Source organism: Alexandromys fortis, unplaced genomic scaffold (genome assembly GCF_014885135.2).
Source record: "Alexandromys fortis isolate MF-2015 unplaced genomic scaffold, M_Fortis_MF-2015_v1.1 scaffold_146, whole genome shotgun sequence".
Lineage (NCBI taxonomy): Eukaryota > Metazoa > Chordata > Mammalia > Rodentia > Cricetidae > Alexandromys > Alexandromys fortis.
The window spans coordinates 1,365,318-1,380,913 of record NW_026068042.1 but is presented as its reverse complement, the minus strand read 5'-3'; the positions used below and the strand labels follow the sequence as shown (position 1 = coordinate 1,380,913).

The following is a 15,596-nucleotide window of genomic DNA, read 5'->3' as shown; positions in this document are numbered from 1 at the left end:
GGATTAGAAGTGAATTTCCAGCAAGTCTGGCTTTTCTATTGGGCTCTGGGTTCTGGTCTCTGTTTGCATTGCAAGTCCTTTATTAACTGAGCTATGTCGCTAAGTCCCCTGACTTAATCTTCTCACACTCTGCCAACCCTGCACTCCCCTCTGTACACCAAAAGCAGAGCAATCTTAAAAACAAAAAAGACAGAAGCCTCCCTCCTGCTTAAAAACACCAGTGGTTCCACACGGACTATAAAGTGGCCTTTGGTGACAACTTGGATTCAGTCTGGTGTTATTTTGTCATTTGGTTTTTTGGTTTGTTTTTTCATTTTCTTATGGTGTTGAGGATTAATCCCAGAACCTTCCACTGATTGGGCCAGCACTCTGCCCAAAACCACATACCCAGAACAGGCTCAACCCATCTTTTCAGCCATGTTCTTGGGGCCTCTTTTAATTGTTAATTTTAACTGCAACCTGTGTTTACATGAACGTTCTTCAAATAGTTTCACCCTCTGGAAATGCTTCACCTCACCCCTGTCAGAGCAAGTCTCCGATCCTTCACCATCTAGCTACAAGTGTCACTGTCTCCTTCTATCAAAAGCAAAGATGGAAGGACTCACACTACTTTGCGGATTCCTGAGGCGGTTTTTGTCTTTCCATTCAGCTGCCTGATGGGGTTCACATGTATTCTTGGGTTAGGATTTTTCTTGAAAGCATCGAAGTTAAAGTGAGTCCGGAATTCATCAGAGTACTGCATCAAAGAGAACTAGGAACAGGGCAGCCAGCATTATGCCAGAGAAAGTGCCTATCTTCCCTCCCCACCCCAACAAGGGCTGTACACATCTTTTTGACAATACTAGAGCTCAGCAAGAATGACGTGTGGCCAGGCGGTGGTGATGTGTGCCTTTAATCCCAGTATTGGGGGTGGAGGGGAGGCAGTTCCAGGACAGGCTACAAAGCTACACAGAGCAACCCTGTCTCGAAAAACAAAATGAAGAAGAAGAAGGAGGAGGGGGGGGGGAGAAGGAGGAGGAGGAGGAGGAGGAGGAGGAGGAGGAGGAGGGGGGGNGGAGGAGGAGGGGAGGAGGAGGAGGAGGAGGAGGAAGAGGAGGAGGAGGAGGAGGAAGAAGAAGACAAACAAAAACCTATTCTTTAGGGTTGGAGAGATGGCTCAGAGGTTAAGAGCACTGCCTGCTCTTCCAAAGGTCCTGAATTCAATTCCCAGCATCCACATGGTGGCTCACAAGCACCCTAAATGGGATCTGGTGTCCTCTTCTGGCCTGCAGGGACACATACAGGCAGAACTCTATATACATAATAAATAAATTCTTTTTAAAAAGAGAGAGAAAGAATGGCTTGTGGGTTTCATCCCCTCATATTAATCATGGCCACCTACTTGACAGGAGCCAAAGGAATGCTGATTGCAACAAACACAGATGTGGAAGCCAAAAAATGTGAGCCTATTTCCACCTTGTCTGAAGGTCAGAGAGTTTTAGCTTGCTCACAGACGTTGGTAAATGTTGCTACACACCCTAACCTAGGGTGTGGTTGCTTGGTGTTTTGGACATTAAGATGGCCCATCCAGGTTGATCCACTCCACCCTGACCTAAGTTCAAAGAATTCTAGCATACTTCCACTCCTTTTGAATTAAGAGGAAACCTCCAGGATACCTGGTCTAGGGTGGGTTCACTGCCTAAACAACAGACTGCTTTTCTCATTAGTTAATGGCTTCACATCTCAAAAGTATTGAAGCAATTAACTGTCTAGTTGTCCTTTGTATCATGTTTAAGCGCCTTTTGCCTTCTCTCCCCTTTGTATTGGGGCACAAGAGTGTGTGGAAAAATTAAACAGGGGTGATTTCACGTTCACTGGAACTCCCTTCTGGTGCCATCTTATGCTTCTTTTTATTATTTTCACTCGCATCCTCTCTCTCTCTCTCTCTCTCTCTCTCTCTCTCTCTCATCCCTGTGCCCCTACTCCGGTAAGTGGTATATTTGTTGAAACTGGTCTCCCACACACAGGAGAAAAGAGCCTGATGAAGTAATAAAAATTGTCAGTATGCCAAATCCCACATTTTTACCAATCGAACAGCCTGGTAGTCACAAATTTGCCAGCCTTATGTAGGGCTACCCACCAGCCCTCACCAAGGTTTTTGACTTTGTGAACTGCTCCATCACAGTATAGACAAACTCTTTCATCTTCTGAAAGTCTGTGGGGTGGATGCTACCAGAGCCATCAATCAAGAAGGCAATGTCACTCTCCTGCTGAGGACATTCTAGGCAAGAGGAAAAGAGAATACAAATTAGTTAAGTCACTAGAAATGTCATCTTTGAATGTCAGCTCTCAGTTGGAAAATGAGGGAGGGAGTTTAAAAAAAAATCTGAACTTGTACCAAGGAGACTAGAATATGGACAGATGTCTGCAGGGCCATATAATACCATCCCATATTTCTACACTGTATGGCGGCCAGACGTTCAGGCCACAGTTTGCACCTGGCCACACAGAAGGGGGTCACCTAGCCTTTTCAGACAGTGTTAGCAACTGGGGCAGAGACCGTGCCCATGTCTTCAGAACTTGCCGAGAGGCTAGAGAGATGGCTCAGTGATTATGAGCACTGACTGTTCTCCCAGGTACCCAGGTTCAATTCCCAACAACCACAGCAGACTCACATCTGTCTGTAACTCCAGTTCCAGGGGACCTGACACCCTCACACAGGCATACATGTAGGCAAAACACCAATGCACATAAAGTAAAAATAAATTTAAAAGAAGAACTTGTCTGAAACTAAAAGTAATGGACTAATTTCTTTGGTGAAGGAAATTTCAAGTCACAGTGTTGCGTCTATAGCATGGCTATTATTGATAATGTTTATGCAGGTCTACAATGGGAAAAGAGCAAGTGGGACAGAGGGAAATCAGAATGTACAGTTTGAAGAGTGACAGAACACGGGGAAGCTTAGAGCTATGGTGGTGTAGGAGGTCTTTCTGTCTGTGTGTTGCTTTCACTGGGTAATGAACAAAGAAACCGCCTTGGCCTAGTTGATAGGGTGGAACTTAGGTAGGCAGAGAAGACAGAACTGAATGCTGGGAAGAAGGGCAGAGTGGCAGACACCATGGGTCTCCTACCTGAGACGGACGCTGGTTAGAATCTTGCCAGTAAGCCACAGTCACGTGACAATGCATAGATTAATAGAAATGGGTTAAATTAAGATGTAAGAATTGGCCAATAAGAAGTTAGAGCTAATGGGCCAGGCAGTGTTTTAATAAGTACAGTTTCTGTGTGGTTATTTCATGTGTAAGCTAGCAGGGTGGCCAGGACAACAAGCAGCCCACTCCTCCTGTTATACTACAGCCAAGATTTGTTCTGGAGAGGCTGTAACTGTTAGGGGGTTCGGCACCATTAAAGAGGCCTGCTCCACTCTGGAACAAAGGTCAGGGTGTTCTCAGGGCCAGACCCCACCAGCTAAGCTTCCAACTTGGGCAAGAGAAAGCAACTGAGTTAAAAAAAAAAAATCTTCTGTTAATGCAATCAAGGAATGAGGGTCTAGCTCAAGCTGGCAGTCAGACTGTGTCATCCTAACAGTGTTAGCATTAGAGGCTGAAGGATGCCAGAGTAAAGGGGTCGCGGATTTTACATCTGATGTTTAGGAGTGCTGCCAAGGCCAGCAGCATGTGTTAGGGAGTCTCTACATGAAAGCCCTGAGAAGTCATTCTGTGGCTTTATAAAAGTGAAGCCTAGGATGCAGTGGAGCCTCCAGGATGTTGGAAATGCTCAAACCATGAGGCATCTGCCAAGGAAAGCTGCCTACAGGGAGTGAAACCAGGCTAAGACAGAGATGTAGGAAAGCCTGCCTACAGGGAGTGGAACCAGGCTAAGACAGAGATATGTTCAGTAGTTGGCAAATCCCGAGGGGCAGGTCATCTAAGCCCTTTGAACACTGGACATGGAGCTGCAGGATTCGGTGTTTGCCCTTATGGAGTCCAGTCTTGCTTCGATCCAGTATTTGCTCGCTGTGTGCTCACCCCTTCATTTTGGAAGGCAATGTGTATTCTGTGACACTTGTAAAATGAAAATTTACTTGAAGAGCTGAACAAGGACCGCCACTGATAGGATCCCCAGCTCAAAAGCAGCTGCCAGGACGACCTCATGCCTACTGGCTTCTGAAGTCAGAAGCCACACAATACCCTCCCCAGGTACCCAGTGCCTCACTCCCAGGACACTGCAAATCCTAGATCCTGAGGGCGAAAGCCCTGTGAATCCCCACACTGAGAACTGGATCCATGTAAGGAATCTGTGCACCTGCTTCTGAGGCCACAGAGCAAAACACACTGGGCATCCAGTGCCCACACACCGTGAGGACTCCAGCTCCTGAGGTCAGAAGTCATGCCAACTCTGCCCCCCCCCCCGCACCCTTGGACCTGCACACCCTGCAGACCCTGGCTGCTCTCACCAGTAACTCACCCTTGGCACCCAGTGCGCAAGGACCACATGGACCCAGGTTCCTCGGGTCAAAGTCCACATGAAACCCCAGTAGAGCTGGCCTGTAGGCTAAATTCGCCTCTTTGACTATCAAACTGTTGAAAGGATAGATCCCATAAAATTAGAAAAGAAGAAGAAGAAGAAGAAGAAGAAGAAGAAGAAGAAGAAGAAGAAGAAGAAGAAGAAGAAGAAGAAGAAGAGGCCAAAGCCCTAAGGCAGTCATAGGATTGCTGCCTGAGGAGGAACTTGGCTCTGGACAGAGAGACAAGGGAGACAATGGTGGGCAGGGACCACACCCTGGCCAGACTGCTTAGTTACACCCAGCTCATGCTTATGTAAGGACCCCCCACCAAAGACAGACTGGGAGGGGGTCACTGAATCTCTTTGTCCCTCTTTCATAATGTGGCCACACTGTATAAATTTTCTTTTTCTGTTTTTCACTATTAACTCAGCTGTTTAAATTGGCTTATTGAGGGCAGGTGGGTGAACCTGGCTTGTTGGGGCACACGCTGAGTCTGGTAACCCCAGTACTCTGAGGCCTGCAGAAATGCATGGATTCTGACTCCTAAGGTCAGAGGGCACTGTTGCGGAATATTACTTTAACTATATAAATATGTGTTACATTGTTTATGCTGCATTTGTTTAATTATGTAAAGATGTGTTGCTATTTCACCTTGCCTGCCTAAAGCACCTGATTGGTCAAATGAAAAGCTGACCGACCAATAGCTAGGCAATAGAAAAATAGGTGGGACTGGTGGGCAGAGAGAGTAAATAGGAGGAGAAATCTAGGCTCAAAGAATGAGAGGGGAAAAGAGGAAAACCCTTAAGGCCAGCCAGGCAGCTGCCAGACAGTCAGACATGGAGGAAACAGGAAAGTAAGACATACTGAAGGAAAGAAAGGTAAAAAAAAAAAAAAAAAAAAAAAAAAAAAAAAAAAAAAAAAAAAAAAAAAAAAAAAAAAAAAAAAACTCTGAAGCAAACCATAAATGAAGAAAAACAGATTAAAACAAGAGCTAAGATAAGGCCGAACATTCCTAACTAATAAACAAATCTCTGTGTCGTGATTTGGGAGCTAGTTGGTGGCTCAAAAGAAAGCCTGCTACAGGGCACATGAAATCTTGTTTCTACTACAACACCCTGTATGGTACTTTGAATAGGTATGGACCCCATAGACTCATAGACACATGAGTTGAATACTTGGTCCACAGGGAGTGGCACCATTAGGAGGTATGGTTTTGTTGGAGTGAGCCTGGCCTTGTTGGAAGAAGTGTGTCACTGTGGGGCGGGCTTGGAGGTTCCCTATGCTCAAGCTACTGCCCAGTGTGGCACACAGCTGCTTCTGCTGCCTGCGGATCAAGACATACAGCTCTCAGCTCCTTCTCCAGCACCATGTCTGCCTGTGTGCCGCCATGTCCCACCATTGTAATGATAAAGGACTCGACCTCTGAAACTGTAAGCCAGCCCCAATTAAATGTTTTCTTTGTAAGAGTCGCTGTGGTCATGGTGTCTCTTCGCAGCAATAGAAACCCTCACTAAGACAGCCTGACGCAGGCTCCAACCCCCAAGGTCAAAGGCTGCATGAAATCCTGCTCCTGCTGTCTGTGAAACGCTGGCCCCTCCACACTCTGCGGATCCAGACTCCTGAAGTCAGAGCCATTGACACCATGGCATCCAGCACCCAGCTCACTACCATCCATTAGGAGAAGAAATCTAGACTCAAGAGAGAAGGAGAAGGAAGAAGAGAGGGAGGAAGAGAGAGAGGGACACACCCAGGGCCAGAAGCAAGGCTAATCACACACGAGAAGTCAGCTAATCACACACGAGAAGTCAGCTAATCACACACGAGAAGCAGTGAAAGTAAGATCTTCAGAAGGAAAGTAAGGTGAAAATCCCCACGGCAAAACATAGATGAAGAGAAACAGGTTAAGTTACACGCGCTAGGGGGACAAGCATGAGATAAGATTGAGCATTTATATAATAAGAAGTCCCCATGTCGTGATTTGGGAGCTGGCTGGTGGCCCAAAAGAAAAAGCCTGGTACACTAAACAGTGATGGCCTCTGATGAGAGTCACTGTGATGAAATTATAAACAGTGAATTTGAAAAATGGTCACAAATATGTCTGCGGATTTCAAAGACAAGGTGGATAAACACCTGAATGGTTTCAAAGAGAGCACAAATAGCTGAATGAAATTAGAAAGTTAAATTCTAGATATGGAAAAGGAATTCAAAAAAGAAATATTAAATAAAAAGAGACAAATGATGACGAAATAAAAACTTAAAAAAAAAAAAACCTCAGTAGAAAGTCTTACCAGTAAAATGGATTGTATTTCACAGAGTACCAAGGTTTGCAGAAAAAGTAGTGTAATTGATCAATCAGCCAAAACCAATGATACCATCCCCACCCTCTGACAATAATATACTTGAATAGTCCCTATGTTGGTTTAAATGAAAATGGCCCCCAGAGGCTCACGGAGTTGAATAGTTGATCTCCAGGGTGTGGTGCTATTTGAAAGAGTAGGAGGTGTGTCCTTGTTGGAGGAAGTGAGTCACAGGGGGTGGGCTTTGAGCTTTCCAAAGCCCATGCCAACCCGAGTCTCTCTCTCGACTAGTTGATCTTGATGTAGCTCTCAGCAACTTCTCCAGCACTATGTCTGCCTGTATGCCACCATGTGCCCTGTCGTGATGACAACGGACTGACCCTCTAAACTGTGAGTCAGCCCTCAGTTAAACGCTTTCTTTATAAGTTGCCTTGGTCATGGTGTCTCTCACAGCAGCAGAGCACTGACTGAGAAGCCTCCTCTTCTTCAGTATGAGAAGCACTGTTACTTTTGTTTTGTCAGTTGAGACAGAGTCTCATGTAGGCCAGGCTAGCCTCAAACTCACTAAGTGGCTAAAGGTGACCTTGAACATCTGATCCTCACTTCTCCTTCTCCTGTGATAGGGTTACAGGTACAGGTCGTGACACCTAGTCAAGCTGGATTTTGGTTTTAAGCTTCCTTCAAAGAACTAGAATATGGCCGAGGTAAGGAGATGTTGATTCTAAAGCAGCCCGAAAACCATTCTCAACCCTGCCTCCCATCCTCAAGTCTCTGCCCTAAATGACGTACCTCTGAGAGCCTCTGGGAACTGCCGGGGCGGCCGCATCAGGTTGGAGCCGAACAGGAAGCACATCCCTTTAACATACGTGTTCTCCTTGCATGTTTGTTGCACAGTGGGGCCGCAGGCCTGAGGGGCAAAGAGCTGGTGAAGGGGCTGCCCCTGCCTCCTGTCCTGCCATGGTAGCACCTCCACCCTCCACAGGACCTGCACCCCAGCATCCCCGGGTCTCCCACTCCTCTCTTCCTACCCAGGCCAACTCACCAGCAGCTGGGAGGGGTCTGTAGAGGTAGCCAGGGACAAACCCAAGGACATGTTCACAGCCTCTCGGGGCACTGGGAAGAGAGACACAGGCAAGGTCATCCTCAGGGATAAGAGGAGTTGTGAAATGTTGAGGGATATTTGCACACTGCGTGAAGACGTATCGCTGTGATTGGTGTCATTAAAAGCTGAATGGCCAAATAGCTAGGCAGGAGGTATAGGCGGGACTTCTGGGCAGAGAGAGCTCTGGGAAGAAGAAAGTGGAGTTGCCAAAGACCTGGAGAGGGAGCAGGAGGTACAAGACGGAAGAGAGGTAACGAGATTAATATAAATGGGTTGATTTAAGTTAAGAGCTAGTTGAGATAAGTCTAAGCTAAAGGCCAAGCTTTCATAAGTAATTTTTCCCTGTCATTATTTGTGAGCTGGTGGCCGACAAAAGAGCTTGCTACAGTGAAGCAGTGAGGCAGGGGCATGATAGTGTACACAGCACATTCACGGTCTTACAATAGCCGAGCTCAGAAGCCGGTCAATAGAAGACTGGATAAAGAAGGTGCCCTCTACACAATGGAGGCTCTCCAGTCACAAAGAATGAAATTATGTCACTTGCCTAGAAGTGGATAGAGTTAAGTAAGATAAGATTTAAAGTGGGGGGCACTCCTGGGAATATAGGCAGCAGGAAGAGGCAGGAGGTAAAGCCTGTGGGAAGATTGAAATATACACATGTATGAAAATGTCAGCCAGGCAACTTTAAACCCAGTCATGGGGAGGCAGAGGACAGGAAGATCTCTGTACATTTGAGGCCAACCTGGTCTACATAATAAGTTCCAGGCCAGCCAGGGCTACACAGCGAAACCTGGTCTCAAAAATAAAAAATAGGGCTGGAGAGATGGCTCAGAGGTGAAGAGCAGGCAGAACATGATATACATAATAAATAAATCTTTGAAAATAAAAAAAAAGGATAAAAAAGAAACTGCCGTAATGAAACCCAGTTTCAAGCAAGGAGGTGTGGCCCTGTGGTGCAGTGTGGCCCAGCATGCACAGAGCATAAGGCTACTGTGTTGCCACCCTCAAGGGTGAAGCAGGAGGAGCAAAAGTTTAAGGTCATCGACAGCTACATCGCAAATTTAAGGCCAGTTTGCGGTACAAGAGACCTTGCAGAGAGGTGGGAGAAGGGGAGAAAAGGGAGAGAGGGGAGAGGGACAGGGAAAGGGAGCTAATTCATGCGGTATAACATATACTACTATGTCTATCTGGGAACAGGAGAGATGACTCAGTCGGTAAAGTCACTGCCGTGAAACCTTGAGGCCCTGAGTTTGGGTCCCCAGAACCCATGTAATAAAGTAGACGAGGTTACGCTCACCCGTAACCCCAGTGCTAGAGGGACAGAAGCAGAAGCGTCCTCGAAACTCGTGGACCAGAGGACTCAGCAGTTAAGAGCATGGTCTGCTCTTCTAAGACGTGGGCTCAGTTCCCAGCACCTACACAGCAGCTCACAACGGTCTGTAACTCTGGTTGCAGGGACTCTGACACTCTCTTGTGACCTCCCTAGGTACCAGATATGCATATGGTACAATGCATGGCGGCAAATACTCATACACATAACATAAAAATTAAAATCAAAAGAAGAGAAATTCATTGCCATGGACAACCTAGGCAAACCAATGAATTCTTAACTCAAAACAAATAAGCCAGAGTCCAACCAAGAACACCTGATGTCGACTGTGACCTTCGCGGGTGGCACACAGGTCACATGCACCACATATGCATACAAAATATTTAAATATTGATTATTTTAGCGAAAGAGCTGCAAAGAGTCAATTCGGCCTGGGAGAGATGGGATGGACTATGAAGAAGGAGCAGAGTGGGGGTTGCCTGCAGGGTCCATAGACGAGGGAGGCGAGGAAGCCAGGTGCTCTCTGCTCCGCCAGAGATGCACAGGTTACAGGTGTGTTCACAGGTAGAGCCCGCCAGGAGCCAGAGGGCGAGCGGAGAGACTCACCTTTCAGGGAAATGGGCTCACATCTGCTGGTGCTGTAGTCACACTGGTAGAGGCCACCTGTTTGGTTAACGTCCTTTGCCTCCTGGGGAGCTGCAACAGCCACTCTGCAGAAACGGGGGTAGAAAAGAACACTCTGAATGTACAGAAGCAGTCCTGCCTTCCATAGGGGAGTGAGCTTCCTGAACACCCATGAACAGGAGGAAAACTTAGCAATGACAAAAATGGAAGCCCTAGAACGGGAAGGCCCTTTCTAAGAATGGGGCAAATCTCTTGAGAGAATTTTTAAAAACAGATTTAAAGAAAGAGCACATGAAGTTAGAATGGAAAGGGTTGGAGGGATAGAAATGTAATATACATATGAAATTTATAAGGAATTATCCTACAACGAGGGAGGCAATTCCTCTCGCAGACACTATGAGCTATCAAATAAACGCCCCCCCCCACCCCCATAGCATTTGTGACTCCAGTTCCAAGTGATCTGCTGCCCTCTTCTGGCCTCTGCAGGCACTGCATGCACATGGTGCACTGATGTACACACACACAAACTCAGTTAAAATAAAAACAAAATCTTTTTTTGTTTGTTTGTTTTTTGTTTTTCGAGACAGGGTTTCTCTGTGGCTTTGGAGCCTGTCCTGGAACTAGCTCTGTAGACCAGGCTGGTCTCGAACTCACAGAGATCCGCCTGCCTCTGCCTCCCGAGTGCTGGGATTAAAGGCATGTGCCACCATCACCCAGCCACAAAATCTTTTCTTGAAAAAAATATTTTTTAATGCTCCTCATCCTTATCTATCAGGGAAATGCAAATTAAAACTGCTTTGAGTTTTCATCCTGCCCTAGTCATAGTGACTAAGATTTTTTTTTAAGAATTACAGCAAATGCTGACATGAGGAAACCACTGTTGGTGGGGGAGCCAGCTGGTGCAGCCACTATGGAAATTAGTGCGGAGGTTCCTCAGAAAGATCGAAATAGCTCTACCGCAAGATCCAGCTATACCATGTGTGGGCATATGCACATACATGCACACATACACACACACACACACACACACATAACTTGTATGCAGTTACCCTAGAATGAGAGGACAGTTTCCTCTCCCAGATACCATGAGCTACAAAATACAAAGCCCAGATACAAAGTGCCTCTTTTCGAGTTGTTGGTCACTGGGATCCCTTCAACTTCTTCCCTAAACGTGACAGGCTATTGCTGTTGCTCCTGGCTACCCTCCAAAATTTGATGGTAATAACTAATTGCTTAAGACAATGCATCCTTGAGTCATAGAATATGGAGAAACTTCATCCCTACCGGCTGGTTTCCATGATTCTGGAAAGCTCTTTGCGTATTACCAGAGGAGAACAGGAATCAAAAGCTTTACACGGCTGTGAACCTTTGGGCTACAATGAGGACTGGTCTGGCAAGATATCTAAGTGCCCACTGGTGTAATAGTGGCATGACTATTATGGGAACATGCTTGGTACTTTTTGTCAACTGTCAACCTAGACATATGTGGGAAGGGGTAATCTCAATTAAGGAGTTGCCTCCATCACACCTGTCTGTCTATAAGGGCATTTTCTTGACTAGCAGTTGACGTGAGTTCTGTGAGCAGTGCCTCCCCTAGGCAGGTGGTTCTGGGCTGCACAGGAAAGCAGACTGAGCAAGTCAATAAACCATGGGCTTCTGCTTCAGTTCCTCCCTCTGAGTTTCTGTCTCCAGACTCCAGCCTCAGCCTCCCTCGTGGACTGTGACCCAGGGTTTGCAGCTTCCCAAGTTGCTTTAGGCCATGGTGTTTTATCAGAGCAATAGAAACCTAAGGCAGGGAGTAACCACCTCTTTCTGCTTGTGTTAAAGGTCTGTTCCACAAGATGAAATTCATGCCTAGCACTGGTAACTGGGTCCAGGTTCCTGTATGTAGCTATGTAGGTCATAGACCCAAGGGGAGAATCTACTCCTATTAGTCTACTAGGCAGACACAAAATTAAATTTCTTTCTAAGGACTTAACATTATACCCATAGATTAGTTTATCTCTCAATCCTCATCAGAGAAGCTTCCCTTTACATTGATTGATTGATTGATACGAAGACTCACAACCAGTCCGTACATAGAGAATAAGAGACCAGGAGTGCTCAGCTCCAAATGGGATATCTATACCACATACTTCCTCTCAAGGCCCGGAGGTCATCACCACAGGACAGGAAGTAGAAAGACGTGAGAGTCACAGGCAGTGGAAAGCTGTTGTCTGGACATGGCAGCGCTGTTGATCACACAAACCCACAGCTCCGCAACAGCAGGCACCAACCCTTTCTCACTCCGGAAAGGCTCTCTCCAGAATGAATCCAGCAAATATTTCTCTTAAGTTACGTCTTAGGCTCTGTGGGCTATTGCCCCTTACCACTACTCTCTATTCTGTAAGTAACAAGTGAGCGGGGTCGTGTTCGATAAGGTTAATTTTCATAGCAGAGAGATGGTTCGGTGGGTAAAGGCCCTTGCTGCGAACCCTGTGAGCTAAGCTCATCCCTAGGGCCCACATGGAGAAACCAACCCCGCAAGCAATTCTGACTTTGTACGAGCATGCTGTGGCATGTATATACACACACATGTGCACACGCACACATACACACACATAAATGTCTTAGATGTATTTACAGTAATAACCATGTTATTGCCGTATTATGTTCAAGTAGAACATAACTTGAGCATAACTCACGCTACCAATTGAGGGTGGGGAGGGGGGCAGCAGGTAGGGGATAGAAAGACAAATATGTCTCTTGAAGAACCATGAGTCGGTTGTCAGGATCCCTCCTAGGAAGGAGGTGCAAGAAAGAACACTTATTGAGCTTTCTGGGATCTCATGAATCCGGAACTCTAAAGCCTCACAACAGAGTCAAAAAAGAAAAAATGGAAAAATCAGTCAAGAGGGCAGGGGGATGTAGCTCAGCGGTAGAGGCATCAGCAAGCCTCGGATTCTACCCCTAGCAAAGAAAAGAAAGAGAGGAGGGAAGGGGAGAAAGAAGAAGGGAGGGGACTAGAGGGAAAGGGGAAGAAAGAAACCTCAATCAGGAACCTTTTTTCCCTAGCTTTTAGAGAAGCACTGAGACAAGGGACTTCCCCTGAGCATTTACCTGGAGTCACCGAGCTGGACCACACTCTGCCCGAAGCCTCTTGCCTTCTCTTGGAAGGTCATGGGGTTTTCAGTGTCCAGATTGAATCCATGACATAAGGCTAAGGCTGGAAGGTGACAACGGAGTGTCAAAGTACAGGAACCAACACGGCTAAGAGCACAGCGCTCCTGTCCACAGGGACCTTCCCTGACCGCATCCCCCAAAACTCTGACGGTTGGGATCCGGGGTCCACCCAGCAGGGACTTGTCTTTTGGGGTTCTGAGACGGTGTTGTATATTCCCCAGCTTAGAACACTACAGTGTTGTAAACTCTGGATGACCTAGACCTCCTGATCCTCCTGCCTCAACTCTACCTCCCAAACGTTGGGGTGCAGGACTGGGCCGTCACACACCGCAGTCCGTTCTTTTCTTCTACAGAGGACCAGAGAGTTAAGCAGAACCCAACACTGGGGAGGCAGAGACAAAAGCAGTGCCACAAGTTCGAGCCCAGCCTAGTCTCAATAATGAGTTCCAGCCCAGTCAGGACTACATGGTAAGACAATGGAGGAAAAGTTCGTCAGGACGGGGCTTCACACAGCCTAGACTGGCCCTGAACTCCTCGTGTAACTGAAGAGCATTTTGAACCCCTGATCCTCCTGCCTCTGCCTTCCACTGCTAGAATTACAGGTTTGCACCCTCCCCATGCAGCCTCCTTGATGTTAGGGATCAAATCTAGGTCTTCATACATGCTAGGCAAGTCCCAGGCCTCATTTCCACCAACTTTTCACCAAGGAAATTCAGACTGTAATCAGTTATCACAATTTTTTGTGATACAGGTTTACTCATGAGATAAATGGGAGTCTTGAGGAGTGGCACTTCACTTTACTGGGAATAAAGTTAGTGTCCTCTGTCACCAGTGAATGATAAAGGGTCTTCTTCAAAACAGGTAATAGCTACTCTTAACCCATAGGCCAAACGTGCTGACTCACGGCTCAAGGGTCTACCGGAGCCCATCCTGGGGCAAACCAGCCCCTCTCTAAGCCCACAGCGGCCTCTTCCTCCACTGTCACAACCACAACGATTTACACAACAATCAAAGGCCTCAGATAGAAATTTCCTTCCTCTGCAATCCTCAAGTAGTTCCTTCCCTTCTTGGCTCTCCCCCTACAAAGCAGACACAAAAGGAGAAGAATTCAAGCTGCTTTTTGATTCAGCAGTCGTTCAGGGAACATTGGCACGAGGTCCTTGTTAACTGGAACTTAAGGCTAAGTAGACAAGGTGAGTGGAACCCAGGAGGACACACTTGGGAAGTAGAGACCACACCCTCTGTGCTCCGGTCCCTTCCTCTCTCTGGGCCTCAGCAACCTCACCTGTGACAAGCCGCCTTGCAGAGATGATGGATTTAGTCCTTCACCCAAGCTTCCCTGACCAGCCCTCTTGGTCACCTCCACTCTATTTCTCCTTGAATCACATACCCTTCCCTAAAGCACGTTGCCTCTCCCCCACCTGACTCTTCTATGCTCTGTCCTCCCTCCCCGGCTGACGCCCCTTTCTGACATCCATTGGCACTGCACACACCGTCTACAGAAAACACACACACACCAGGCAGTGGTGGTGCACACCTTTAATCCCAGCATTTGGAGGCAGAGGCAGGCAGATCTCTGTGAGTTCGAGGCCAGCCTGGTCTACGACATGAGTTCCAGGACAGCTAGGGCTGTCTCACAGAGAAACCCTGTCTCAAAGAACCCAGAAGAAAAAAAAAATTCCACACACAAAAAATAAAATAAGTAAATCTCTTTTTTAAAAAGAAAGCCAAGAGTTGGTCCAGCAAAGTAGCTCAGCAGATAAACACCTGAGTTCAATCCTCAGAATCCACGTTCCCTAAAGTCCTTTGCCTTTCCCCACCTACTCCTTCCTATTCTCGGCCCTTTCTCTCCACTCGTGAATCCAAAAGATCCCCTCTTCACCATTCTAGAGACCCCCCTATCCCCTTCTCCCTACCCTGAAGACCCCCAACCCCTCTTCCCCACCCTGAAAACCCCAACTCCTCCTCCCCACCCTGAAGACCCCCAGTCCCTCCTCCCCACCCTGAAGACCCCCAGTCCCTCCTCCCCACCCTGAAGACCCTCAGCCCTTCCTCCTCACCCTGAGTCTCCCCCAGGACCCCTACATACCTGTTACCAGAAGAAATTTAAAAGCCATGACTGTAAGGACCACGACCCTGGAAGACTGTGAGCTGTGGGGTTGCAAGCACCACAAACAGATATTAAGGAAGCCAACAAAGCCAGGAGGGGTAAAAATAGAGAAGTAAGAGGCAAAGGCTGTGAGCAACTCAGAGAGGGCGTAGGCTCGGCAAGCACACAGCCCTATTTAGCCTTCCTCTGGGACAGCATAGCCTGCTCTTCCTCGCAAGCCTGTTTCCTGGCCCAAACCATCACGGTCACCACCCAAAAGGTGCCAACTGACACTCGTTTCCCTCTGAGATAGGTCAAATGTTATTAAAAACAAGCTAGGTAGATAGTTCAGGGTTTAGTGACAGGCAGCTCTGGTGGAACCCACGGCTGCAAGACTGGTTTCTAGAATCCCCACATGGAGGCCCAAAATTGTCCATAACTCCAGCCCCAGGGGATCTGGCAACCCCTTATGACCTCCACTGGCACCGAACATGTATGATGCACAG

The 15,596-nt window shown here is 47.3% G+C and overlaps 1 protein-coding gene across 3 annotated transcripts in view; it reads right to left on the bottom strand.

Moving 5' to 3' along the window:
- Positions 1 to 15,212, bottom strand: part of Itgam (integrin subunit alpha M) — a 45,050-nt gene extending 29,838 nt beyond the window's left edge. For all 3 annotated transcript variants that reach the window (XM_050166067.1, XM_050166069.1, XM_050166068.1), the window contains exons 1-7: positions 15,091 to 15,212; positions 12,939 to 13,044; positions 9,822 to 9,925; positions 7,826 to 7,896; positions 7,573 to 7,690; positions 2,130 to 2,260; positions 606 to 751 (exon numbers count right to left, since the gene is read on the bottom strand). In XM_050166067.1, the coding sequence (XP_050022024.1) occupies positions 606 to 751; positions 2,130 to 2,260; positions 7,573 to 7,690; positions 7,826 to 7,896; positions 9,822 to 9,925; positions 12,939 to 13,044; positions 15,091 to 15,118 (704 nt within the window). In that variant the 5' untranslated portion in view covers positions 15,119 to 15,212. The remainder of the gene's footprint in view (positions 1 to 605; positions 752 to 2,129; positions 2,261 to 7,572; positions 7,691 to 7,825; positions 7,897 to 9,821; positions 9,926 to 12,938; positions 13,045 to 15,090) is intronic.
- Positions 15,213 to 15,596: the final 384 nt, after the last annotated feature.